This window comes from Penicillium angulare, assembly GCF_028827245.1.
Source record: "Penicillium angulare strain IBT 27051 chromosome Unknown utg000007l_segment0_segment0, whole genome shotgun sequence".
Classification (NCBI taxonomy): Eukaryota; Fungi; Ascomycota; class Eurotiomycetes; order Eurotiales; family Aspergillaceae; genus Penicillium; species Penicillium angulare.
In genome coordinates, this window is record NW_026623166.1 from 3872438 (window position 1) to 3896053 (window position 23616).

The 23616-nt window shown below is 48.2% G+C and overlaps 8 protein-coding genes across 8 annotated transcripts; 5 read left to right on the plus strand and 3 right to left on the minus strand.

The window, feature by feature from the left end:
• Positions 1 to 12: 12 nt before the first annotated feature.
• On the minus strand, positions 13 to 1095 carry N7478_010711 (DUF4219 domain-containing protein; the record flags this gene model as incomplete). The annotated part of the gene is made up of 1 exon (XM_056926925.1): positions 13 to 1095. One exon carries the CDS (start codon positions 1093 to 1095, stop codon positions 13 to 15), a length of 1083 nt encoding a protein of 360 aa, XP_056776295.1.
• A 901-nt stretch (positions 1096 to 1996) lies between these two features.
• On the minus strand, positions 1997 to 3208 carry N7478_010712 (zinc-dependent alcohol dehydrogenase; the record flags this gene model as incomplete). Its single annotated transcript, XM_056926926.1, has 3 exons — positions 1997 to 2476; positions 2527 to 2616; positions 2669 to 3208. The coding sequence occupies 3 exons, from the start codon at positions 3206 to 3208 to the stop codon at positions 1997 to 1999; spliced, it is 1110 nt and encodes a 369-aa protein (XP_056776296.1).
• A 609-nt stretch (positions 3209 to 3817) lies between these two features.
• N7478_010713 (purine-cytosine permease FCY2) lies at positions 3818 to 4150 on the plus strand (the record flags this gene model as incomplete). Its single annotated transcript, XM_056926927.1, has 1 exon — positions 3818 to 4150. The coding sequence occupies one exon, from the start codon at positions 3818 to 3820 to the stop codon at positions 4148 to 4150; it is 333 nt and encodes a 110-aa protein (XP_056776297.1).
• Positions 4151 to 4402: 252 nt separating this feature from the next.
• N7478_010714 (uncharacterized protein) lies at positions 4403 to 5195 on the minus strand (the record flags this gene model as incomplete). Its single annotated transcript, XM_056926928.1, has 2 exons — positions 4403 to 4878; positions 4943 to 5195. 2 exons carry the CDS (start codon positions 5193 to 5195, stop codon positions 4403 to 4405), a joined length of 729 nt encoding a protein of 242 aa, XP_056776298.1.
• Positions 5196 to 10899: 5704 nt separating this feature from the next.
• On the plus strand, positions 10900 to 11868 carry N7478_010715 (uncharacterized protein; the record flags this gene model as incomplete). The annotated part of the gene is made up of 1 exon (XM_056926929.1): positions 10900 to 11868. One exon carries the CDS (start codon positions 10900 to 10902, stop codon positions 11866 to 11868), a length of 969 nt encoding a protein of 322 aa, XP_056776299.1.
• Positions 11869 to 13917: 2049 nt separating this feature from the next.
• On the plus strand, positions 13918 to 14118 carry N7478_010716 (uncharacterized protein; the record flags this gene model as incomplete). Its single annotated transcript, XM_056926930.1, has 1 exon — positions 13918 to 14118. The coding sequence occupies one exon, from the start codon at positions 13918 to 13920 to the stop codon at positions 14116 to 14118; it is 201 nt and encodes a 66-aa protein (XP_056776300.1).
• A 75-nt stretch (positions 14119 to 14193) lies between these two features.
• N7478_010717 (uncharacterized protein) lies at positions 14194 to 14653 on the plus strand (the record flags this gene model as incomplete). The annotated part of the gene is made up of 2 exons (XM_056926931.1): positions 14194 to 14318; positions 14419 to 14653. 2 exons carry the CDS (start codon positions 14194 to 14196, stop codon positions 14651 to 14653), a joined length of 360 nt encoding a protein of 119 aa, XP_056776301.1.
• Positions 14654 to 18428: 3775 nt separating this feature from the next.
• Positions 18429 to 19243, plus strand: N7478_010718 (uncharacterized protein; the record flags this gene model as incomplete). The annotated part of the gene is made up of 3 exons (XM_056926932.1): positions 18429 to 18604; positions 18735 to 18996; positions 19022 to 19243. 3 exons carry the CDS (start codon positions 18429 to 18431, stop codon positions 19241 to 19243), a joined length of 660 nt encoding a protein of 219 aa, XP_056776302.1.
• Positions 19244 to 23616: the final 4373 nt, after the last annotated feature.

Genomic DNA, 23616 nt, shown 5'->3' on the forward strand with positions numbered 1-23616 from the left:
GCAGCTCCGGTCCTAGCAGATGTGGCTGGTGGCAGCCGAGTCCAGGATCCACCGGGGTGACGGTGCGTGGGTATAGAGAGTCGTCACCCTCGCCCTCACAACATTGATCCGCGGTCTCTTGGAAGTCGGCGGGCCATGCCGTTCTTCCGTCTGGCCTGATGGTATTCTTTGCAAATTGCTTCTTGGTGAGCCGGAAACACTCCGTTCAGCCTTCAGGGCAACGTCCCTGGACGACTGTTCTTCTCGCTGTTTCTTCCAGCATTGCGCGACTACATGTCCGCGCTTCTTGCAGTAGTTGCACTTCTTGGTGTTCTTCTGCACTGTATTGATTGAGGGGCTACTCAGTCCGCCAGGCGCTCCGTGCGGGAGCATTGCTGCGTCTTTTCGCTGCACCGTCTGTTCAGCATTTGCCAGACGGTTTCCGATCGTGGTCGGATTGACGGGATCCTTGTCATTTTGGATCGCATCCACGATTAAGATGTATTCCGGTCCAATCTGCGTCAACAGGATCGCGATATGCGTCCGGTCGCCGATGGATCCCGGGACAATAGCATTCAACCGGTGTACTAGCATTCGTACCCGATCGACAAACTCGCGCGCACTGCCGCAGCGCTCACCAGTGGTTTCACGCAACTGGGCAAACAGCTCGCAGAACGTGGCGAGTTCCATCCGCCGATACCGTTCTTCAAGTTCATTCCAGAGGTCACGAGACGTCTCGAGCCCCGCGACGTGAATGCTGATGTGAGGGGATAAATATCGGAAGATAGTATGGTAGGCCTCGGCTTCGCGGCGCGACCATTCACGGTGGCGCTCGAACGCCTGGACCTCCACTTCGAGGCGCGCGTCGATGGCGCGCTGCCTCACCGCCCCGCTGAGGTGGGGCTCCACCAAGGGGTGGATGTCCGCCGTAATAGGTTTGGCGTACTTGAACAGGCAGTCAGGACGCTGGAGGTCGCCCGACACCACGTCCCAGACCTGTCTCGCTTTGAGGTAGGAGGTCATGAGACGTTTCCAGGTAGCGAAGTTGTCGCTTCCTGTCAGAGGCTCGATGGCCGTAACGGCTCGGTCTGGAGAGTCATGGACCAGAGCCGACATGATGATAAGTTGATGAGTTGAAAGCGGGGTAGATATATAATCAAGATGGATAGATAAGATGTTTCTCAGATGAGTAGAGACGGCACCCGAGAGATTGCTCCCGGGCTCATAACCTGTTGTAGTTCAAAGGAAGATTGATTGTTACTATCATTCAAAGGGGAATATGAAGCTATATATACAACGAGACGAACAAGTTGATTGGAAATCAACTTGATTCTTCGTATAGATACTTCGGCATTAATTCCGATGGGACGGCTTGGTTCCTGATCTGCACCAGACGTATATCACAACAAAAAGTCGAACCATGAATAGAAATAGATCTTCGAATACACCTGAGCTAGGAGGAATACCTACTAGTAAATATCGATCAAATTTCTACATGAAGGTACGACTTGGTGATATGTATGCGGCACACCATCAGGGCTAAATCGCTCGAAGATGCCAGCTGCCAGTGTCACGATCCACTCGTAAGTAGTAGATGGTATATACATCAAAATACATTGATCAAAACTAGACGTGGTGTTTGAATATATGTCATAAACTTGACAACACCAACTTTGGCGTTATATGAATGAAGCACTACTTCATATGGTACGGGCGCCTAGATAGTATGTAGGGACGTGTTGACCATTCAAACATTCCAATAGTAAATACGTCGAATTCCACACTCAGGCTGGCAGGAACTTGAACTTGAAAAATACGGTATCTTAAGTCTTCCTTGACTGAGAATTGACAGAGCCTTTGTATGTATCGAAATCATTAAATGTTCAAAATGTTGTTTTCTGCGCGAAATATATCCGGAACCTTTTACAACATTTGAAGATGATGTTAATTCCAAGGAAGGTTGACTGCCCAGTTAATTGATTGTCTGATTGACCAACTACCAGTTCTCTGGTATACTCTAACCCCCAGTCCGTGTTAAGTCCAAAACAACACCGCCCTTCAACTTCATGCTTTCCATTTGTTCAAAGACCTCAGACAAGTTAGTCATGGGCTCTACCCTAAAGCGAGTGTTTATCACGCCCCGAGCAGCCAGATCCAATGTAGCAATAGCGTCTTCACGGTTCCCAACCAGACTACCGACAACACGGGCTCCCTTCGATATAATGCTTGCCGGGTCGACGGTTGCAATTGGAACTTGCTTTCCTTCTGGAACCCCGACGCATACCAAAGTACCAGAAAACTTGAGCATTTCGAAGCCAGCAGCATAGGCATCATTAGAGGCTGTGCAGACAACAACAGCAGTTGCACCAACACCCCCGGGACTGGCGTCCTTAATAGCCTTGACCAACTCATCATTAGACTCATCATTCGTCACATCGAAGTAAAGCTCGGCACCACATTCTAGAGCGAATTCGGATTTATGGCCGTAATCAACTGCCTGCAGGTTCGTTAGAGATCATGATGGAAAAGATGGTCACCAAAACTTACAATCATTCGATAACCCATACCATTTGATCCAATTTGCAGGGCAAGATGTCCAAGCCCTCCGGTCGCCTCCACGATGACGGCAAAGTCCCCCTATTGCAATTATCAGTGCTATGCTTCAGAGGTAAAATACTTCAACGCTTACCGGTTGAGCGTCACACTTCTTCAAGGCAGCATAAGCTGTGACCCCACCACATAGGAGCGGTGCAGCTAGGTCACTTCGTAGGCTGGAGGGAATGGGTGTAACATAGTTTGCTGGGGCAAGAGTAAACTGCTGAAAGGTACCTGAAGTCTCATAGCCAGATATTTTTCCATTGAAACAATTTCCATCTCTTCCTGCCAAACATAGAAGGCATTCGCCACAAACCCTGGCCATCCATTTGATTCCCACACGATCTCCAATCTTCAGGTTAAATCGTTCAGTACCGGGTCCCAACCTTGCATTTTCGCCAACGCCTTCGTGCCCTCCAACTTGGCCAGGCTGTATTGGGGGTCCAAGGTAACTCCATCTTCGCATCATCACACTCAAATCACTCCGACACACACCAGAGTGGGTCATCCGCACCAAGACATCACCAACACCGGGATTGGGAGTGTCTAGCTCGACTATTTTGGTACTTAAAGCACCAGGCCGATCGTAAACAATAGCTTGGTAGCGTGTAGGGATGTGCGTGAGACCTGTCATTTTCAATTTTTATCCCATGTTCGATGTCCCTGGGCAGTTTGCAAAGAATTTTGAAATACATATACCAATTAGCAGGCAGATTTCCCACCATATTGTATCTATCCCGCGATCCTTCCTGGCAGAGAGGGATCCATTGTGTGCTCCACTGGCGCCGAGTTCGTAGACGGACAAGTGGGGGATGAAATAAAGTTCCCCGACGCCCGTCGGCCGTTCAAGTCTTTATCAGATGGAGCTCAGATCAATAAAGTGCTGCTATTGATAAGAGATCTGGGACCTTATCGAGAATGGGGGTGTCCGTCCGCCTACTACCAAAGTCCCTCCACCCTGCCACAGGGATAACGGGGTTCCTTATCAACCATGACCCTTTGTTGATATGAGCCATATCGATCGATGCCTAGGCCCAGGTGCCCGGCGGACCTGTTATCTCTCCACCTACACTTCACGTCGCCCATTCATATACAATCTCATGTATAACCTAATTACCAGGATACAGGGCACGTGTTAATGTTTATAGTATAAGTCGCCAGTCAAGTACATAGCCCGAAGCCCAGAAAATCGAATGACACGGGAAAAGCCGAATAACTTTCATTTTAAATTTACCATCCACACATGCATGAGTATTCGATGGAGAAGGGCTTCAAGTCCGACGAAATGGTCTACACGAACGCTACGAATTCAAAGAGTGTTATTATGAACTTCACTGGAGACGCAGAATACGACGTTGATACACGTGAAATGCCTGGAGAATCTGTTCCTTTTTCAATATGGACCAGATTACGTCAATGGTCAGGCATGATTGGGGCAGAAGAGTTCGGTATCGAACGCATACTGGAGCACATGCGTACAGATCAACACCCTCGTGACTATTTCACCATTTTCTTCGCGGCAAATTGTAACGCTGCGACTTTAGCAACTGGTTTTCTTGGTCACGTAACGCTTTAGGAAAATGAGAACAAAATGAGCAACGTCTAAGATATAAAAGAAGGCGATTAGACCCGCGATATGGGCTATAAATGCATGTTTTGAAATATTCCATGAACTTATGGTACTAGAGACAAGAGACTGGTGGCTAGCAATACAAGATACTCGGCTCAGGGTCAGTCAAGACATAAGAGGAGTAAGGTCTTTATGCCTCGCGGAAAGGTTCTTTGGGGAGGGGGGGAGGTCCAGTTTCAATCCGAGGGACATTTTGATTTACCAGGCAATTTGTGACATCATGCCGTTTTCAAGCTCCCAGAACCCCGGGTCATATTGGCCCTTCCTGCTGACCGCCAATTCAACAATAACTTTGGCGCCATCAATAGGGTTTTTCTTGCCCCTATAATTATTCAAAGCCGTGCGGCAATGACCTGGCGAGGCACAGTAGAAGCAGACATTTTTGTAGACCTTTGCCATTTCCAATGTGAGAATGTTGACTCCAGTCTTTGATATCGAATATGGGATGGACGCTGTCGGAGGGAGTTTTCCAGATGTCTGAAGAGTTACCGACGCTCGGGCAGAAGATACATTAATCACACGCGGGTCAGACGAAGCGCTCAACAAAGGTATGAAAAAAGAAGTAACACAGCCAACGGAAGTGATGTTGGTATCCAGTATTGCCGTATAAACATCACGAAAGTCGGTCAAATCGGACTTTGGGTCACCGGCGAGAGCAGCGTTATTAATCAAAACTTACAATATCCAATTAGTAAATGAGAGGCTAAATACCGCCGAAGAGTTGAAATTGGAGCTCACCGTCAATTTTCCCATGTTTTTGACTTAGGATTTCAACAGCTGACACGATGCTCCGATCCTGATTAACATCTATTTCAATGACCTCAATATCAGAGGTAATCCCCTGTAAGCGAACCTCCTGTAACGCTTGAGAACCAGCATCCCTAGATCTACTGCCCAGGTAAAGGATGGATTCTGGAACTTGGATCGCAAGGGCTTGGGCAATAGCAAGGCCAAGTCCTAGTAGAAGCTCATCAATTAGAATCTTCTGCATCCGTTCGTATGTTTAGAGATGAACGACATTACCTCTGTTGGCACCGGTAATGAAAATGATCGGGGACGAAGACATGTCACTTCTACCCGATGGAATGAATAATTTTGCATCTTGAGATATACGAAGATGAGAATTTATAACAAGCTTCAGATCTAAGCTCGCAAGGTGAGCGGAGCTACTTTTAACTCCGCCCGCAGTTTTCTTCGGTAAAAGAGGAAATAAGGTCGATATCACGTCATGATGAACATTCCAAGGATAGATGACTGCCTTGGTACCCACTTTCATTTGAAGCGGGCTGTCATTGGTCTTATCCTATTAAAGTTCATCCCGAAATGGAAATCTACTGCGAGCGCCTAGTGCATGAAATTCAAAAGCCGTGGAGAAAGGGGAACCGGGGGTTCGACTGTCTGGATGTGCCATATCGAATCCCCCTGTTTGGAACCTGTTGACTCTCGAAGATGTAATTGTGAACTCGGAGGTCTCAATAGACCGGGCGCAAGGGTAAATAAAGCAGGCAGACCGAAACGCATCTCACATGGACCGGTGTCCGATAAGGCTAGTATTGCCAGCAAATAGCAGCGGTCGCGGGTGACATGGTGGGGGGTAACATGAAGGGTAGCAAGTTGCCAACGCGACGCGTAAGACATACCACGCTACGTTTCTGCTGCTCGTCAGCACGCGTTCGTAAGCAACGAAGCCTAGACATTCAACAACTTATTCTGTACTCGATCGGCTTTACCATCTGACATGCCCGATACATCATATCCGAACTATTCATTGAATTTGTCTCCCTTCATCTACTCGCGGGATTTGCCCCTTGTGTCTAATAATCCAATCAAATGGACGTTGGCGGCACGGGCAACTTACCAGAACCGCTTTTGTGTGCTGGAGGGTCAAATGCAGTATTTGCATTGTCAGCACAATAGCACATAGTTAGCTACAACAGAGAGAAGTTTCGCCTCGTCAAGCCTCGCCCAAGTCAGCACCCTAATAAAGTTTCTGAGAAAAAGATTTCAAGGCCAGCAAGGTCGACGGGACGGCGGCGAAGGGATCTTTTCCTCCGTCTTGGCCGTCCTGGACGATAAAACTGCCCGTAAGAGCTACTGTAGTGGGAATTTCCCCATCGGTGGCAACGGGTTGCTTGACCCGGATTTCACGTTTAGCCCCTGCCTAGGGCCGGAGAGGGCCCGACACCCGCAGGGTGGCCCCGTATACCGAAGGCCCGCCCGAAATCAACGCCACAACCCCGGAGGGAAGGCCTAGAATGATTTTCTCGGGCACATTGGGAGCGACCGAAGGGAGCGGACAACAATGCACCCGCTTTGACCTTCTCCGTGGTCATCGCGGAATGAGGCTTCTTCCAGCACCAGCCTCTATTTCGCCATCTCTTAGTTGCCCGTATACGACATCGATTCAGGCGCTGAGACCATAGACGTCACAGCACACAGGTATCAGCACCAAGCGAGATTTCAGACTCCAATCCCCGCTAGGCTCTGTGCGGGCAGTTTGAATGCAATGACCCGCAAGTTTCGGACTGGAATGCTGGTCATCGCCATAAACCTTCTAAGTGCTGAATCTCTTTTTTTTTTTTTTTTTTTTATTCGTCAATCAAGAATATCTTTGGATGCAGGCCACAAAATCGATACATAGCTTCCGAAGAACGTCGTGCACGAAAAAATGGGAGAATGATACAAGATCAACGTCGGGCCAATCTTGCTCGTCGCTTATGGGGGCAGTCCCAGGCAATTAGAGACTGCCTTGATGACTCCTGCCAATGTGTCTCCGGGGAGCTCCGGTCCCCGGGTCTAAAGCTCATTGGAAACGAAACCAAATATGAGCGAATCGACTTTTAGAAGCGTGATGTGATACCAAATCATTGGCAGTTGGGCAAAAGTGGCGTTGGAGTCCCCGCCCATCGTGGGGAGCCGGTATATCGCGACACTGAGACGAGATATTGCATTCCTGACGGCCGACTAAGGATATCGAGACACCCACAATGATGATCAGCAGGCCAATTATGACGGGGGTTTACGTCAAGACGCGATCCATATCTACCACGCGCAGCCACGGTTGCTGATTAGCACCATTGTGAAGCCATGAAGAGGCCTTGTAAGTTGTCGCTCAAATCCAATTTTTCGAACACTCGGATTGATCTCGACATGTCGTATCTAGAGTGATGTTCGACTTCGTTCCCTTTGAACTTGCTCTTGTCGTGTTAGCCCCTTCCATGAAGAATGAATGTGCGGCGAAGACGTACCAGAAAAGTTCAAGCGTGGACTGGCGGCGTGCTGACCGGAACCCTTCCAAGGCCTCGGTTTATAATATACTTATTCCAGCGTCCGAAACCCTCCCGCATGATGTTCCTCCAAGAGAAATATCTGCAAACTCGCTGAATCCTCCCATCAACTTGATTTGGCGTAGTGATAGTGAGACGTTGGATATGAAGGGTATGAGGCCCTTGAAATCTGTGCCTTGAAGGGATATCGTTAATCTCAAAATTTTCCATTGACGAGTCACGTGTAGAAAGGTTTTGACTCACAGGATACGTCTTGCTCTCCGGCATTCTGTGTGACCGACTGCTGTGCTGATTCGTTCGCCGCAGCCATTCACAGAGATTGACGGAGAAGCCAGCAGCCCTTTAGAATCTCGGCTTTCGGGGAGAGTATCCCAAAGAGTCAATTCACCCGAAGCCATGATAGAACGCAGTGTTTTCAATCTAATTTCGGTCAGCGCTAGCAATTCACTATCCGCGGTCGAGATGAAGGGAGATAAATGAGGACTTATTTTCGGAAATGAGCGTCGCCGCGATGTCTAGCCGTTTTGTGGTGCGCTTTACAAATATCCCCAGCATGGCGATTATCGAGTTGTACATCTCGAAGCATCTGATGTTCGAGCTTGGACGTTGATGTGAAGACTTGAGTATTCGAGCTCAAGTTCTCCAAGCAGTTGCTCTTCCTATGGCTGTCGCAAGTAGTGGGACTTTTGCCCCGACTATGCCTGTCATCGCCAACACCTTACTCTGAATAGGTTGAGAATATAACTGAAGCTTTCCTGGTCATCTTGGACACATGATGAGATTAGTATCTGATGACAGTATTAGTGCAATACCAGATCATCTGTTCATTTTTAGTAGCTGAAAATGGATCAAAAGGTCATCGATCATAGCTGGTGTACTCACCTCATGCCATACAACAGCAGGTGGGGAGATCTCCCCTTTGCAAGTCTTACTTTTGTATCATAACGCTTTCGTAACATGATAAAGGTGAGCTGGATCAAAGTCGAGAATGCAGATCTTCAAAGCTCGCACGAGGGTGGTGAACGTACCTGGCGAGACATATATCGCATGAGCATTGAGCAAGCTTAATTCTAGGTTTGAGTGGCTTAGCGAGTCGTATGAGCACCGGTAAATTGAGACAAAAAGCCGAGGAGCTAGGGGAGAAAGACTTACAGGGAGGTGTATGATGTATTACGGTTTTCAAAGGGGGGTTGGAATGAAACGCCGGGATTCCAAGATATTTGTAGGCTTTACTCCCATCTTTTTCTCGTTTGTGGTGGCAAATTTACGAAGCTCGTTGAAATCGTGATGGCGAAATTCATTGAAGGCTATGGTAAAGCGGATAGTCGAATCTTACCACCTCGAATATTGGGGGCTGTGTATAAGAGAGAGCTGATAAATGAACTAAATATAATAAATAAACATTACCGTTGATCACATTTTGGTTGTATGTCCAGTACATGTCGAGTGTTCATCCGCGAGTCTAACATCATCATCGATCAACTGTTGAGCTTCAATGGGTTATCCAGATTCCAATATGGTGGGTCTGGCCACGTAGAGGCTGGCAATATCATTCCATCTCATCACTGGATGATCCAAGCCTTTCCTGTCGTCACTTCACGTCTCACCATTTACTTATTGTGGCTGTAAGTGGAGCCTGCGGGTGTTGAAGACCGGCTTGGTGAGAAGTGGGTCTCATTGGCTCAACAGGAGTATCTCCACATATTGTCGACCCGCAGGTACCCAAGCAAGATCTTACGGAACCATGCCGCTTGAATGGAAATATAAGGTCTATATTCAAATTGTAATCGAGATTTGCATGAATATGGGTTAGAATATGGGTTATTGCTGTTCCTTTGGGCTTATACAGCAAGGATTTGAAACGCCTTAGCGGTAATGAATTGAGCTATATGTGGAAATATATATCTCGGTCACTCTCTTTACAGATATGTCATATCGGTTGCTCCATACACAGGGAAAGTTTGATCAGTATTGACTTGCAATCTTACAATATTTATGTATGTATCAATTGGAACCAAGATATTTTCTTCCTCCACGGGGATCATCGATGGAGGCGAGAAAAAAATTTGCTCTGATGGTGAAGGGGTAGAAATGTTCACTAGCATTCCGTTTCTCTTGCTTCAACAATCTGCCAACGACATGCATAACAAAAACTTACATTGCGCTATGCTGCAGCTTACAGGGTGCCGGTTGATCGGCAGAGCAATACTCTTACCACCTCGGTCATTATTGTAAGATCAAACAATCATCGGGACGGAAACGTCACATCAACGGGCGTTGAAGTTCACCAAGTTGACCAAGTACAATCACTATAGTGTGCAATCGGAGGTACAGTCATTCTCGAAATTGGCCTGACCGATACACACTAAATCACTCTGTTCGAGCACCATTGCCAAGGCCTTAGTGCAAATCAATTATTGGGCTGGTCGCGGTAAGTCGAGGGCCACTGTATAATGTTGCTTGTATGGTATCGTATAGTGCTAGTAAGTTTACACAATATGTAAGAGAATTGGGTAGAATATTATGGAAGGTGACCCGCAAAAAAGCGCGTAGGTGACCATTTTCCAAATTTCTCTTCTCAGTATATTCTTGTTGCCAGACGCCGCTTCGTTAGGGGTGTTTCTTCGGCTGGGGAATATCCTGGGACCCTATATGCCTTTCACGTTCTACTTAGCCTCAGGCGACTTCATTCCGAGAATGAAGAATCAGATAAATGAATTGGGAGACACTTGCGGAAACATGCCCTAAAGACTTCCAAGGACTGAGTTGTGCCAATCACTGAATAAAAACGTAAGCGTAATCGGCTCTATGAAACGTGAGGCGTTGCCAAGCTTTACCCCAGATCGATTGACGAAGCAAAAAAAAAAAAAGTGGCGAAGGCTTTGATCCGCGATGATAACAAGATTCCAATCAAAAATTATACAAGCAAGCTTTTCAGAGATAACCGAAGCGGGGGTAATAAGAGGACCGGTCTGTAATAGTAATTAGTAAGTAAGCGAAGTTATCCGAAGGAACCCATATTCTTTCTTCTAAACAGCGATTGAAATCCAAGGGAAGTATGTGACGATCAATACCGTCGTTTTCATTGTCGAGTGGAGACATACGTTCGCTTGCACGGATAGACTTTTCAAGGTTTCAGAATATTGAAACGGGATTGGGTGGAGAAGAACCTGGCTATGGGTCACGACTAGGAAAACCCTGCATAGCCGATGGAGGCGGGACCAGGTTGCGTGGTCGGGTTACGATCGGGTGTTCCTGAAGAAAGAGACAAGACACATTGATATTTTTTCACCGTTCATCCAAGTCAGGTATTGTGAGTCGAAGGTCAGGTTAAGGTGCAGTGGTATTTAAAGGGCGCCGACTCCATTATCTTGACACAAATCCCTGATTAAGCAGTCACATTCCACCATGAAATTGAGCTCGACCCTTTACTTTGTTGTCGGTACTCTCTTGCCAATCTTCAGTCCGGTTCAAGCCAAAGTTTCCAATCACTCCCTACAGCAATGGCTTTACACCAGTGACATAGACGAGGAAGCCCTTGCACTCTTAGATCGTCCCGAAATCCACGGTGTTCAGAGCCTATACACCTGGAAATCCCTAGAGCCTCAGAGAGGCCAATACGAATTTTCTGCAATCGCAAACGACCTCAACTCCACACGGGCCAAGGGCAAAAATCTCTGGGTCCAAATTCAAGACCGCTCATTCAGCGTCGAGAGCAATCCTGTCCCAAATTATCTACACAAACCTATCTACAATAATGGCAGTGTTCCTCAATGTGACGGAGACGACTGTGGCGGCGACTTCGTTGTGAGCGGTTGGGCTGCTGCCCAGTGGAATCCTTATGTCCGTGATCGTTTCCAATGCCTGCTTAAAGCTCTCGCCACCAGCTTTGATGGCGCGGTCTTCGGTTTCAACCTTCCCGAAACTTCTATTGAAGTCCAATCAAACAGCACTGATTCTGGTTATACCTGCAAAGGTTATTACGAGGGAACTCTCGACAATGCTCAATACGCTGCCAGCGTTTTCAAAAAGTCCTACGCCGTCCAATATGTCAACTTCTGGCCCTGTGGATGGGCTAATGCAAGGCATTATATATCCGACTCGTTTCACTTTTTTGCTGAACATGGCGTTGGAATTGGAGGGCCAGATAACATTCCCTACAAGCAGACTATGGAGAACAACGCATACCCGTACATGTCAAAGTATCGGAACGAGGTCCCAATTAACGTGGTTGCTGTTCAAGAGCCCGACTTGGCGGCGATAAACCCAAATACCAGCAAACCGTTCACCAAAGAGGAATTTGTTTCATTCGCGGAGAAGGAACTGGGTAGTCAGATATTGTTTTGGGCCTTGTCAGCGGCATGGCTCCACCAGTAAATGCACCTTTTCTAGGTGGATTCCAGATGGGTCTCCATCGATCATATGTATACTCTACCCCACCCGTTTCCATTGCTCTAAGTCCAATCAAGACCGAAGCTATGCAAAATGAGTATTTACGCTTTTGAATTTTATGAATGCTCTCAGGTGCTTAAGCGCCCTAGCTCTTTAGTCCATTGCGTCCTCATCATTACATCATCTATAAAAATCCACTGGCCCAAAATCAGAGGGCTATTAAATTTTCGCATCTCCAATATTTTGACAGCAAAATAATTCTATCATTCTGTAGGCCTCTCGAAGGTCAAAGTGTTTGAATCTCAAGGTTTTCTCGGTTGAACAACAAGAGACCATTTAAAATGCAAGGCCTATAATGTTCCAGATCATAAATAGAAGGTCTCACAGGAATGACCACGTTTTTATTTGTTGTACCACAGTTCCTTTGTGTTACTATTTTTAGAACGACCACGGTTTTCCCCCAGGATAACAGGCAAACATCGCTTGATCCTCACCACAGTTTTTTTTGACCACGGTTTTTCCCTCGTGTTGCTATTTTTAGAATGACCATGCTTTCCCTCCAGGATAACGCAGGCAGGTCTACCGCGTCTGATAGAATCCTTCCTGAGATGGATCACGGTTTCCCCTCCTTCTAGACTAACGCAGGTAGCTTTGTCTTTCTCACGAGAGGCCACGTTTTCCGCCCTCGAAGCGCTTCTAAACCATTTAATGGATAGATGACGGTTCCCGCATGCTACCGTCTGGGAAAGTAAACCAACTCTTTCAGTCGTCATTTCACAAGTTATGCTAAGATCGAATAGCCCTGTCCGTCGATATGCAAGAAGCTGAGCTTTGGCCACAAAAGCGCAGTCCTTAGCGAATATCTACCTCATCAAGAAAGCTCAATATTGATCGGCCCGGCGCACGAAATTAGAAATCCGTTTCGTGAGAGTCAGGAGTAAATCTGGGAACATGATCTGTAGCTTGAAAATGCGATCGGCTGTCTGGAAGATAGCCAAGAATTACTCTACGCCCTATAGAGAGATCATTCCAAGATTTCATGTCTGTTATGGTTGCAAGGCCATAGTAGATGCCAGTTGACAGACTCGAGGCCGTTGCAGACGCAAGGCTGCGGACGTACGATCAAACCAGTCGTACATACAATGCTATGAGTCATTGGTCCCAAGTCAACTGACCTAAATCTTTCGGCCTGAGGCCATAGTTTTACCACCGCAGATTTCCGATCGTGGACCCACATCTGCAGCCTTCGAGCCCGCCATGACTTGCATCACTAGTTTCATATTGCGATTGGCTCCACGGCATTCAGCGTCTGTCTAGCATGGCCGGCACCATGCGAGTCGCTAAACATCTTCTCTCAATCTACTCAGACCCCAATGCACCCTGATATACTTGATAACGTGTAATTGATGTCTTCTAGAGCACCTTTCATTCCTACCTACATTCTATCACCAGCGTTTCCACCTTTCAAATGCTGCAGCATCAAATGCTCAAGCACTCAAAGTCCCACGCCTCGTCCCTTCCTTCCCAGATATCTTCGGACATCGATTATCATCTGCCCTGCTGATGAATGTATGCGAGAACTTAAAGCGTAAGATCTTATCCAGCCAGGTCTTACGGAACCATGCCGTTTGAATGGGAATGTCAAGTCTTTCTTCAAGTTCTCATCGGGTTTTGTCTGAATATGAGGTACCTTAGTTCGTTATGACTTTGATATCCAATGTTTGACGTCCTAGCGATAATGAATTGCGCCGTATGTGGAAATATATCTCGCTCACTCGCTGTGTCGACATGTTACACATAGTGGTTGCTCCATAAACTGCGAAAGTTTAATTATTAGACTTGTGGTTGTACGATATGTATGTATCAATTGGAACCAGGATAGGTTCCCCTGTATGGAGATCATCGCTGGGGGCGAGAAAAAAATTCCTCTGGTGGTGAGGAGCTCTTCGAAATCGGAAATTGAAGCTCCAAGCCGTTTCCGTCAAATTAGGTGCGAGAACAGAGCAAAACCCGTTCTCTGCAGAGCTGGCAGCCATGGCACATGTGTTGAAAATGGTAGTGGGAATCAAAGACTACGGGATTACATTGCTCACAAGCGGCGGCGCTCACTCTAAGAAACCCTCGACGACAGTCTGGCCAGGAGTTTGTTTGTCAGATGTACAAGCTGATGAGAAGGTTGCGAAGGAATGGAAACCGAATCAAATTCGACTGGATCCCCACCATCGAGGGCAATAAGCTATTAAGCCTGACTAAGGAACAACCAGAACTGCAACACAAGAAGATTCTCTCCCACAAGAACGCGTCCCGAGGATGAAGTCGACCACATTGAATATTGCGCGATCCCAAGCAGTCCCCACCAATGAACTACCACAGAACGTAGGAAGACACCCAAAACGAGTGGATGCTGCACTGCCAGGCAAACACACCCGGCAGTTGTATGATCGCCTAACGTGGAAAGAAGCGACCGTACTGGCCCAGCTCCGAACCGGTATGGCTAGACTCAATGGATATCTCAATCAAATTAATGTTGTAGAGACGGATCAATGCGATTGCGGACAAGCAGACCGTGGAGCACTTCCTCTTCCGCTGTCGGAAGTGGACTGCGCACCGGACGGAACTGTTACAATGCACCCAGACTCACCGAGGAAACATATCCTTCGCCCTTGGGGGAAAACAGCCTTCTGATGATCAGAAGTGGACGCCAAGTCTAGAAGCAGTACGGGCCTCGATACGTTTCGCCATCGCGACGGGCCGACTCGAGGCTACTTGAACATTTCGGCCAACATAACTACCCACCCTCTTCTTCCGACCATACTCACCCACCACCTCGTGCCACAGATGGTAGACGCGCTTCAACGGCCGAAGATAGGATGTTGAACACTTGGAGAAGCGCCTTCAAGCCAGCCTACTAACCCACTTACTAACCCACGAGAAACTCGCTGCGACACTGCTTTCTGGAAACGTTATATGTTATAAGGTTTTATGTATGGGCTTTCAGGAGACACAGCATACACAGATGGACATGTACAGTAGATCAGTGATAGTTGCCCTTTCGGTTCAGCCGCCGGGCGTTAATGAATTGTTTGTTTGTTTGTTTGTTTGTTTGTTGTAATCAGACTCCATACCTTCCATTGGGATATCGACAGCAGGATAAAGAGGCGTTCAGCGACATGGAAGCAAAGTATTCTGGCCGTAAATCTCCATATGGTACTGTTGAAACTGTACAGCCCAGAAGTGCAACATCAAGCAAGCGGGCTCGGCTATGAGCATTGCATGATTTGCCCCCACGTCAGTGGGAAAGTCGTATGTTCAGTCAATCCAATTGATGAGTGAAGACGAGTTGTGAGTTCGGCTTCTTGGCTGCGAAACTCTGATTGAACGATGGGAGAAGACATTTCACTGCCAGAAACGACTACTGCAGATGACGGTTGCCCAGAAGCTCCCACATGACTATTGATAGCATTCTGAGTCTTTTAAATGAACTGCTGGCTTGTCATGACGCATCCGCCTTAGGAGTCGAGTAGTCGAAGTAGCCAGCGGTCAGTTATAGCAGTATGTGAAAAAAAAATGCCTGCACTAGCAATCATTCGAAGAATTCTTGTCGATAATGCCGATCGTTTTAAAGGGATTTCCGCTTACTCAATTACAAAAAGCAGATAGTGGATCGCCAATCACGTCACGCCAGACAGCACCGGGACCGTTCATTCCATCTGGGTGTGTAGTATTCCTGACTCACAGAAAGTGCTGGTCGAATCACAAAATTGGCGCAGTTGCAATCGGAGGGAAAAGAGCTGGCTTGCCCATGGTTAACAGTAGTGGGACGGTGACCCCAGGGAAGTGAGTCAGAATGAAGGTCCTCAGCATTATGCTGCGCGTGCGAAAGTGCTATTGTGGAGGACGGTGGGCGGGGCCATTGGTCTAATTTGAAGAGGCCCGTCGAAATTGTGTGCGGCTTCCATGTCACCTCCGATTGACTATGCCCAAGTTCTGGCGGCTTATTGTGAAATTCAAGAGGTACACGGCTTGACAGGTTTTGTCTTTGCTGCACATTCCGAGAAGGAACGCCTACATGATTGCTACCCAAGGGTATTCCTTTCATACATCCATGAGTGGACTTGTGCAGAGTCCCACGTGTCCACATATTCTACTTAAGGGCTGATATTATGTGACCAAGATTGGCAGCGGAGAGGCTGGAGAGAGCTCTGAGTTCTTGGTGATTGTCAATATACTCTGATTATAGCATTACTATCAAAAAGCCCATGGCATATCAACTTAGTGAGCAACTGTCTCCAATTCTCAACTTTTGGCGGGACGCACTTTTGTGTCTTTCGTAGAGTAGTGTATGCCCGGCACCCGCTACTTGAGGAGCGGTGCTTTTTGCTGGAACGGCCGAAATGTAATGGAAAGCGATTCCAAGGACGCTGTGAAGAGTTTTCGGAGGTCGCACAAAATTGAGCAATCTCTCATTCACCATCATTCTCTGAGGGCTTCTGGCTTTCCTCGCTGATCGTTCACTGTCGTTCACTCAACGTTGAGGCACCAGAGTGGATATGGTGGCCCCACCTCGACCCACGGGCCGCACCGGTGTGGATCCAAGGTACCCGGTGTTGGCTCACCTGAATGACCATGCATTGTTATGGTCTTGCCAATTTGGGCTGCCCACGGTTCACATTATGCTTGAGGAGGAATGGCAACTCTGATCGTTCCCTCCAGGGCGTGTCTTGTGTGGTGTGCTCAAATCCCACTATGCGCCCGTATGATTCATTGCCGTGCAAGTGATTATGCAGCTAACAAAACTATTTCGCCTGGTTATAGGGGGCTTGACAAGGGAAGAGAGAAACGATAAGATAGTCAATTCAGTAATAGAAATGAGGACTTCCTAGTGCTCGCCTCAAATTTTACTCTTCAACAAGTATCTGCCATTCCATATATTGTTGATAGAACTTCTGTTTGCTCATCCCCGTTTAGTCAACTGATTTCGCGAGTGAATAAGGTTTACGACCTCATTCGGCCATCCCTAATTCGAGTGACTGGGACTCAAACTCTACTTCAATGGTTGCTCATAACAACTATTTGTCACTCCGCATATTCTTGGGACGCCTCATACTTGCTCATCGCTGTTGATTCAACTAAATCCACTAGTGAATAAACTCTGGTCTCTCAATTAGCCACTCCTCCACTTTCTTGGTGGCATTTGCTGGCCGCATTCTACCTGAATCTTCATCCTTGCCAACTATTTGTCATTCAGCCTTTGCTGCTCCTGTTTGCTCACCACTGGTGAGTAACCGTGTTGATTGAGCGCAGAAAACCGCTTGCTAGTATGCCGGTTTTCCTCTTGCCTCGAAAAAATCAGAAAGTCTCACAATTTGCCACCCTGGATCCAAGCGAAAGACGAAGAACTCCGCCCTGAAGGGTATAAATACGCTCCCATCCGTCTTGTCTGACTTTCCTCCTACATCTCTCCTCGCACATGTCATTTGCGAAGATTGAATGGTGAACTTTTTTCTGTCAACTACTTGTAAGTGTACCCAGCCACTAGCACAAGAGTACCTTATCTCTCACTGATAATATTCTTCCTCCAGGCTAAATATACGAGGACGTGAATATGTGAGTACCACCCTCCCTTAGTAAAAGCTTATGCTAACACCGTATATTACTCGGGTTCCGCTAGGCTTCCATTACATCCCCCGCAGCAAGCAAAATCTCTACCAAGGTGAGGTGTTAATTCAATTGACCCATGAGAAAGGCCCTATGTCCAATCTAACGATCTCACAATAGATCTTCTCGAGCGGTCTGTGTACAGTCCAGATCCGAACACATTCAATGACAACCATAACAGGCTCTCTACCCCCGATAGATTACGGTGGAGCCTATTTATATGGTAGGCCCATCCATGAGGTCAATAGCTGATCAAACGAACTTGTATCGCAGGAATCTCTCACAGAAAGGTGAATGGATTGATACATCATGAATACCGGCGAACGCTAAGTGTGACCCGTATCCCCTGACCTTTGATTGAGTCTATGTACATAAAGCTGACTTCCTTTCTGTGGCAGACATCTTCACGGCTCCCTCCGCTCGAGTCCCGGCGTGGGGTATCCCGGATGCTGGATGGCTCATGGAGCTTTCTACCCTCTCATATCAAGTGACCAGTTGTCGGACAGAGCACCCCATTACGTGCCGAAGAGAAATGCCGATGCGACCTTGAACACAGCGGAGGCTCTCTAAATTGAAGCATTTCTATGCTTGCGACTTCGGTTGCAAGACTAACAGACATTATAAAGAAGGAACAGCTCGTCAATCACATCAGCGATGAGGATGTGATGCCATCAGGTACGTAATTCATATCGGCTGATCTCGCTCTTTTCTATCCGGCTCTTTGCGCTACATTTTCCAAATTAATCCGCGCCTAGGTGGTTCAGAGCTTCAAGGTATCAAACGTGGGTGAGTGATTGGGCTTCTCAAAAAAAGTCTCTAGTGGCAGATCATTGACCCTTCACAGAGCCTGCCGATACACCGGCAGTAAGCCAGTGTGTACGCAACACATGGCGCGCATGCCGCCCAAGGCGAGCGAAAGCCCAGAGCCACTGCAAGGCTATATCGACGGTTACAAGGGTCGCCCGCTCACACTCCACCTGATCCCGCTCTCCCAGAACGAATGGCCATTCAACAGGCTTCGCTCAGGCTTTGCTGATTGTGTCGTGGTCCAAGTAATTGAATGGTGGAACTGCCAGCCCCCATCGACCCTATTGACTCCAACACGGCGGGTATAGGTTAACTCGCGATCTTGCTCCTCGATGAAGCAAATTCATGGTCAGTTCTATCCCATTCATATTTTCCATGTATATTAGGAGAGCCGTTTCAACTGATAAAACCGAGCTCCGTACACTCAATGGGCGTAGAGCCCGCAGTGACGGAAGCCAGCCTTCATACCTCAAGCCGCTGGCTACCGATGCGCTTTCCTCACACCCACTCCATGCGTGTATCAGCTCAATATACCCTTCGATGCCTGCTCTGGAAACTCAGGGGCTCAATCGCACTGCAAATCTACTGTATAAAGAGCATACCGAACAAGTGGCTTTTGATCGTGTCCGCCCCCCTGCATTTACATTCGTATGGCTGACTATTGTTCCAGCAGACCTCTCACGTCCATCGAAAGATTTGTTACCTGATCTCTGCTCATTCCATTGGTAATGCCGTCGTCTCTAATCAAAAGCTTGGTTTTGAGCAGGCATTAGACGCGAGGCCGGCTGCAGTACAGGCTCTCGAGGCAAACATTCACGGTGGACGGCTAGCGTGGCTCCTTGCCTCACCTGAATGTGCGCCCAAGTCAACACCTACCGAAATGAACAGTTTATGACAAGACCTGCTGTTGGATCCGCATTATGCATTCCGATGGCTGATCTCCATTGTCATTAGACAAGGCCACTTTGCATCAGCGTCTTCCGCCTCGGTCATCTGTGAAGGTGCTGAAGAGACGTGCTCTTGGCACGCTGTGAGCTAAGCCTGTTCAAGGTGGGCTTCACATTTATCTAGAGGCAGAGCTAGTGAAGAGTAGTACTTATAGGCCTGTGGTGGCCATCTCGCTGTAGGCATGGCCACTTATGATGCGTCTGCGGTATCATTGATCGTCGGTTTCAGGGGTGATACCCGATAATACAACCTGCGAGAGGATCAAGTTGATTGAAAACTTGACTCTATATATGGAGATCTGAGGAGCCAATTCTAATGATGCGGCTCCGTTCCGGCACCAGCATCAAATCACGATATCGTGTCCATGTGGCTGCGTGGGCTGTCTGATGGGCCGACTTATGAAGCAACTTCAAACACAAAGACAGTGCCAACATTTTCTGTGCCTTGTGATTTTTCAAGACGGCCTACATTGACGGAAGCAGACTTGGGTCGCTGTTCTTGAATGGTCCGACGCGCCGCTGACTGGACTTGCCACAGCTAGCTTCGCTAGTGCATACGTGACGTCATTTCCCAAACGCGTCTCCCTGGGATGAGTTCATCTCACAAGTGAGCATCGATGCACGAGCGTTGAATTTCCACGACGATTGGATCGTTCTCATCTGCGCTTTTCCAACGGCTAATTCTTCTTTATATTCTCTTCTCGCTGGGGCTACACCAGCTCACGCTCTTGACAATCTCAACGTTTGTGAGCGGGAAACCGTGTCAGACAAATAGAAAGGAGGCCAGCGGGGAGCTCCAATGGTCCGAATATGGCTCTAGGGAGGGCAACTTGGGTCTTTACCCAATTCAAGCTAATTGTGCAATCAGACTTGTAACCAATCTTGAGAACGCTGCGTTGACAGGGATGCGACGTTCAACAGTGGGATCAGCAGCAAGGTCAATCGAAAACGTGACTTCATGAGAGGTCTTCCATACATGACGGGGGCACATTGCCGCAGCATAGCAAATTTTGGGCTTTCGCCGCGTTCTTGAAGCTAAAGGTCAATTAGTTCGACTTCAATTGGGGTAGCTCCCAAGCGCAGCTCGCCCTGATAGGGCTTTGGTGGTGTGGTATTTGAGTTTACCTACTCGCTAAGATATCTCGTCCAGAGGGAAGAGGTACTGGGCTCTACCAGATACCCATACACTACCGCGGAATATAATTTTTGGCACGAGCGCTGCCGGGTGGGCTCTAGCGGGATATCCTGAGGTTGCGTCAATGAATGGTATTGACCGCGACCTCAAAGCTTGAAGTCACGGATTTGACACTAGAGACTTCTCTAACGGATGCTGTCTGACCATGCTGAGTGCCTGTATCAGTCAGCTATTACTTGTTTACTATGCTCCAAAATGACCTCGGTGGTGGTTTCACTGCGGCAAATATCGGTCGGAGGAGAGGCCAGGCAAGAAAGTCGCTTTTCTACTCATGGCGGGTGATTCTACTATGAGGGATGCATGATTTTCCCAGGCGGGTCTACAGAGGGACCTATTGCCAGATGATCAAAATCCATTCTCGGGTGTCTGCGAGATGTTCGTATGTGACCAGGCGGCTTTCAGTGCATAACATGTCTCAACAAGTGATGATTGGGGAAATCACCTGCCCTTTCCTAAGGTTAAAATGGAACATTTTCCAATCAACTTGGCTCTTGGTATAGATACATCGGGAGTAACTCAGATGGTGCGGCTCCGTTCCTGTTCTGCACCAGCCTGGAATCACAACAGGTTGACCCGGCTTCCACATTCAACTCCCGCCTAGGGCCGGAGAGGGCCGACACCCGTAGGGTGGCCCCGTATACCGAAGGCCCGCCCGAACCAAACGCCACAACCCCCGGAGGGAAAGTCTAGAATGGTTCCCGCGGGCACATTGGGAGCGATCGAAGGGAGCGGACAACTTGGTCACGTTCTTCCTAGTTAGCGCCTGATATTCCCACGGGGGATTTCGGAATGGGGGCCTTTCAAGAATCCACCTCCAGGCTCTGATCAACTGAATCTCTCCTCACAACATCGTTCCAAATATTTCAAAGTGGAGGTTTGGCACCATAGAACGAGGTTGATTCCAAACAGAGCCTTAGAATCATAGAGCCCGTAATCCTAGCGTGGGACCTTTCGTTACGATAACCCGCGCGGCTCGGATGGAAACACTGGACGTCGCCATGACACGTCTAAACACTGAATTTTACTTCTCGAGATTACCGTTGGAGACGGCCTTCCCATCTAGATCTGAATAATTGACTCTTGTCGCATTTTCCCGACAAGAGGATTGGAGAAAGTCCCAAAACGACGATAGTGGGTTGATCTTGCCCGTCGCCTATGGGAGGCACCCCCGGCAATTGGAAATTGCCTCGCCGACCCCCCTGAAGGGGGTCTCTGGGGGGCCCCGCCTCCCGGCTCGAGGGCGCTTGGGCAATGAATCAAATCCGGGTGAGGCCGCAGTTCGGAAAAGTGATAACAGTGGATAGCTAGCGTGGCCCCCTGTCTCACCTCACCCAAGTCAACACCCACACGAAATAAACAGTTTAGGACACGACCTGCTGTTGGGTCCGCATTATGCATTCCGATGGCGGATCTCCATTGTCATTGGACAAGGCCACTTTGCATCACCGTCTTCCGCGTCGGCATCTGTGAAGATGCTGAAGAGACGTGCTCTCGGCACGGTGTGAGCCAAGTCTGTTCAAGGCGGGCGTGACATTTGTCTAGCAGCCGAGCTAGTGATTAGGACTCCTCATAGGCATTCTGGTGCGCATCCCGCTGTCGGCATTGCCGTTTATGATGCGTCTGCGGTATGATTGATTGTTGGTTTGCAGAGTTCAGACATGATGCCGCATGCTCGAGAGGACCAAGTTGATTGGAAACTTGATTCGACACATGGAGATCTGAGGAGCCAATTCCAATGATGCGGCTCCGTTCCGGCACCAGCCTCAACACGCCAGCGTCGTGTCCATGTGGCTGCGTGGACTTTCCGGTGGGCCGACTTATGAAGCAATTTCAAACATAAAGACAGTGCCAACCTTTCCTGTGTCTTGTGATTTTTCAAGACGGCCTACATTGACGGAAGCAGACTTGGCCCGACGCGCCGCTGACTGGACTTGCCACAGCTAGCTTCGCTAGTGCATGCGTGACGTCATTTCCCAAACGCCTCTCCGCCGGCCTTCTTCGCGATGAGTTCATCTCACAAGTGAGCATCAATGCAAGAACTTTGAATTTCCACGAAGATTGGATCATTTTACTTTGCGCTTTTCCAGCGGCTAGTTTCTCTTTATCTTGTCTTCTCGCTGGGGCTACACCATCTCGCACACTTAATGATATCAAGGTTTGTCAGCGGGAAACCTGTCGAAGACAAATAGAAAGCAGGGCAGCAGCGAGCTTCAATGGTCCCAATATTGCATTAGGGAGGGCAATTTGGGTCTTGACCCAGTTCAAGCTCATCGAGCAAACAGACTCGTAACCAATTTTGAGGGCGCTGCGTTGGCAGGGATGCAACGTTCAACAGTGGGATCAGCAGCAAGGCCAATCGAAAACCTGACTTCATGAGAGTTCTTCCATACATGATGGAGACACAATGCCGCAGCATAGCGAATTATAGGATTTTACCGCGTTCTTGAAGCGAAAGGTCAACTAGTCTGACTTCCATTGGGGTAGCTTACAAGCGCAACTCGCCCTGGTAGGGCTTTAACGGTGTGGTATTCGAACTTACCTACTCTCTTAGCTTTTTTGTCTAGAACGAAAGGGCCGGGCTCTACCAGATACCAATACACTACCGCACAATGGAATTGTTGGCACGAGCGCTGCCGGGTGGGCTCTCGTGGGATTTTCTGGAGGATGGGCATTCAACGCGACCACAAAGCTTGAAGTCACGGTTTTGACATTAGAGGCGTCTCAAATGGAGGTCTTACCGTGCTGGGTGCCTTCATCAATCATAAACTACTTGTCTACTTTGATCTAGAACGAGTGCGGTGGTGGTTTCACTGCAGCGAATCACGGTCGGAGGAGAGGCCAGGAAAGGAAGTCGCTCTCCCATCATAGCGGGTGGTTCTGCTATGTCTGATGCAAGATTTCTACAGGCAGGTCTAGGGACCTATTGCCACATGCAAAATTTCATTCTCGCGTGCTTGTGAAATGCCTTTATAAAACCAGGCGGCTCTCGGTATTTCAACAAGTGATTGTTGGGGAAAGCACCTGCCCTTTTTGAGGTCAAATTGAACATTTACCGATCTATTTGCCATCGCCGCACACTTGACCTTCCGTACGATGCCGTCTACCGCTGCCTGACCCCTGAGCGAC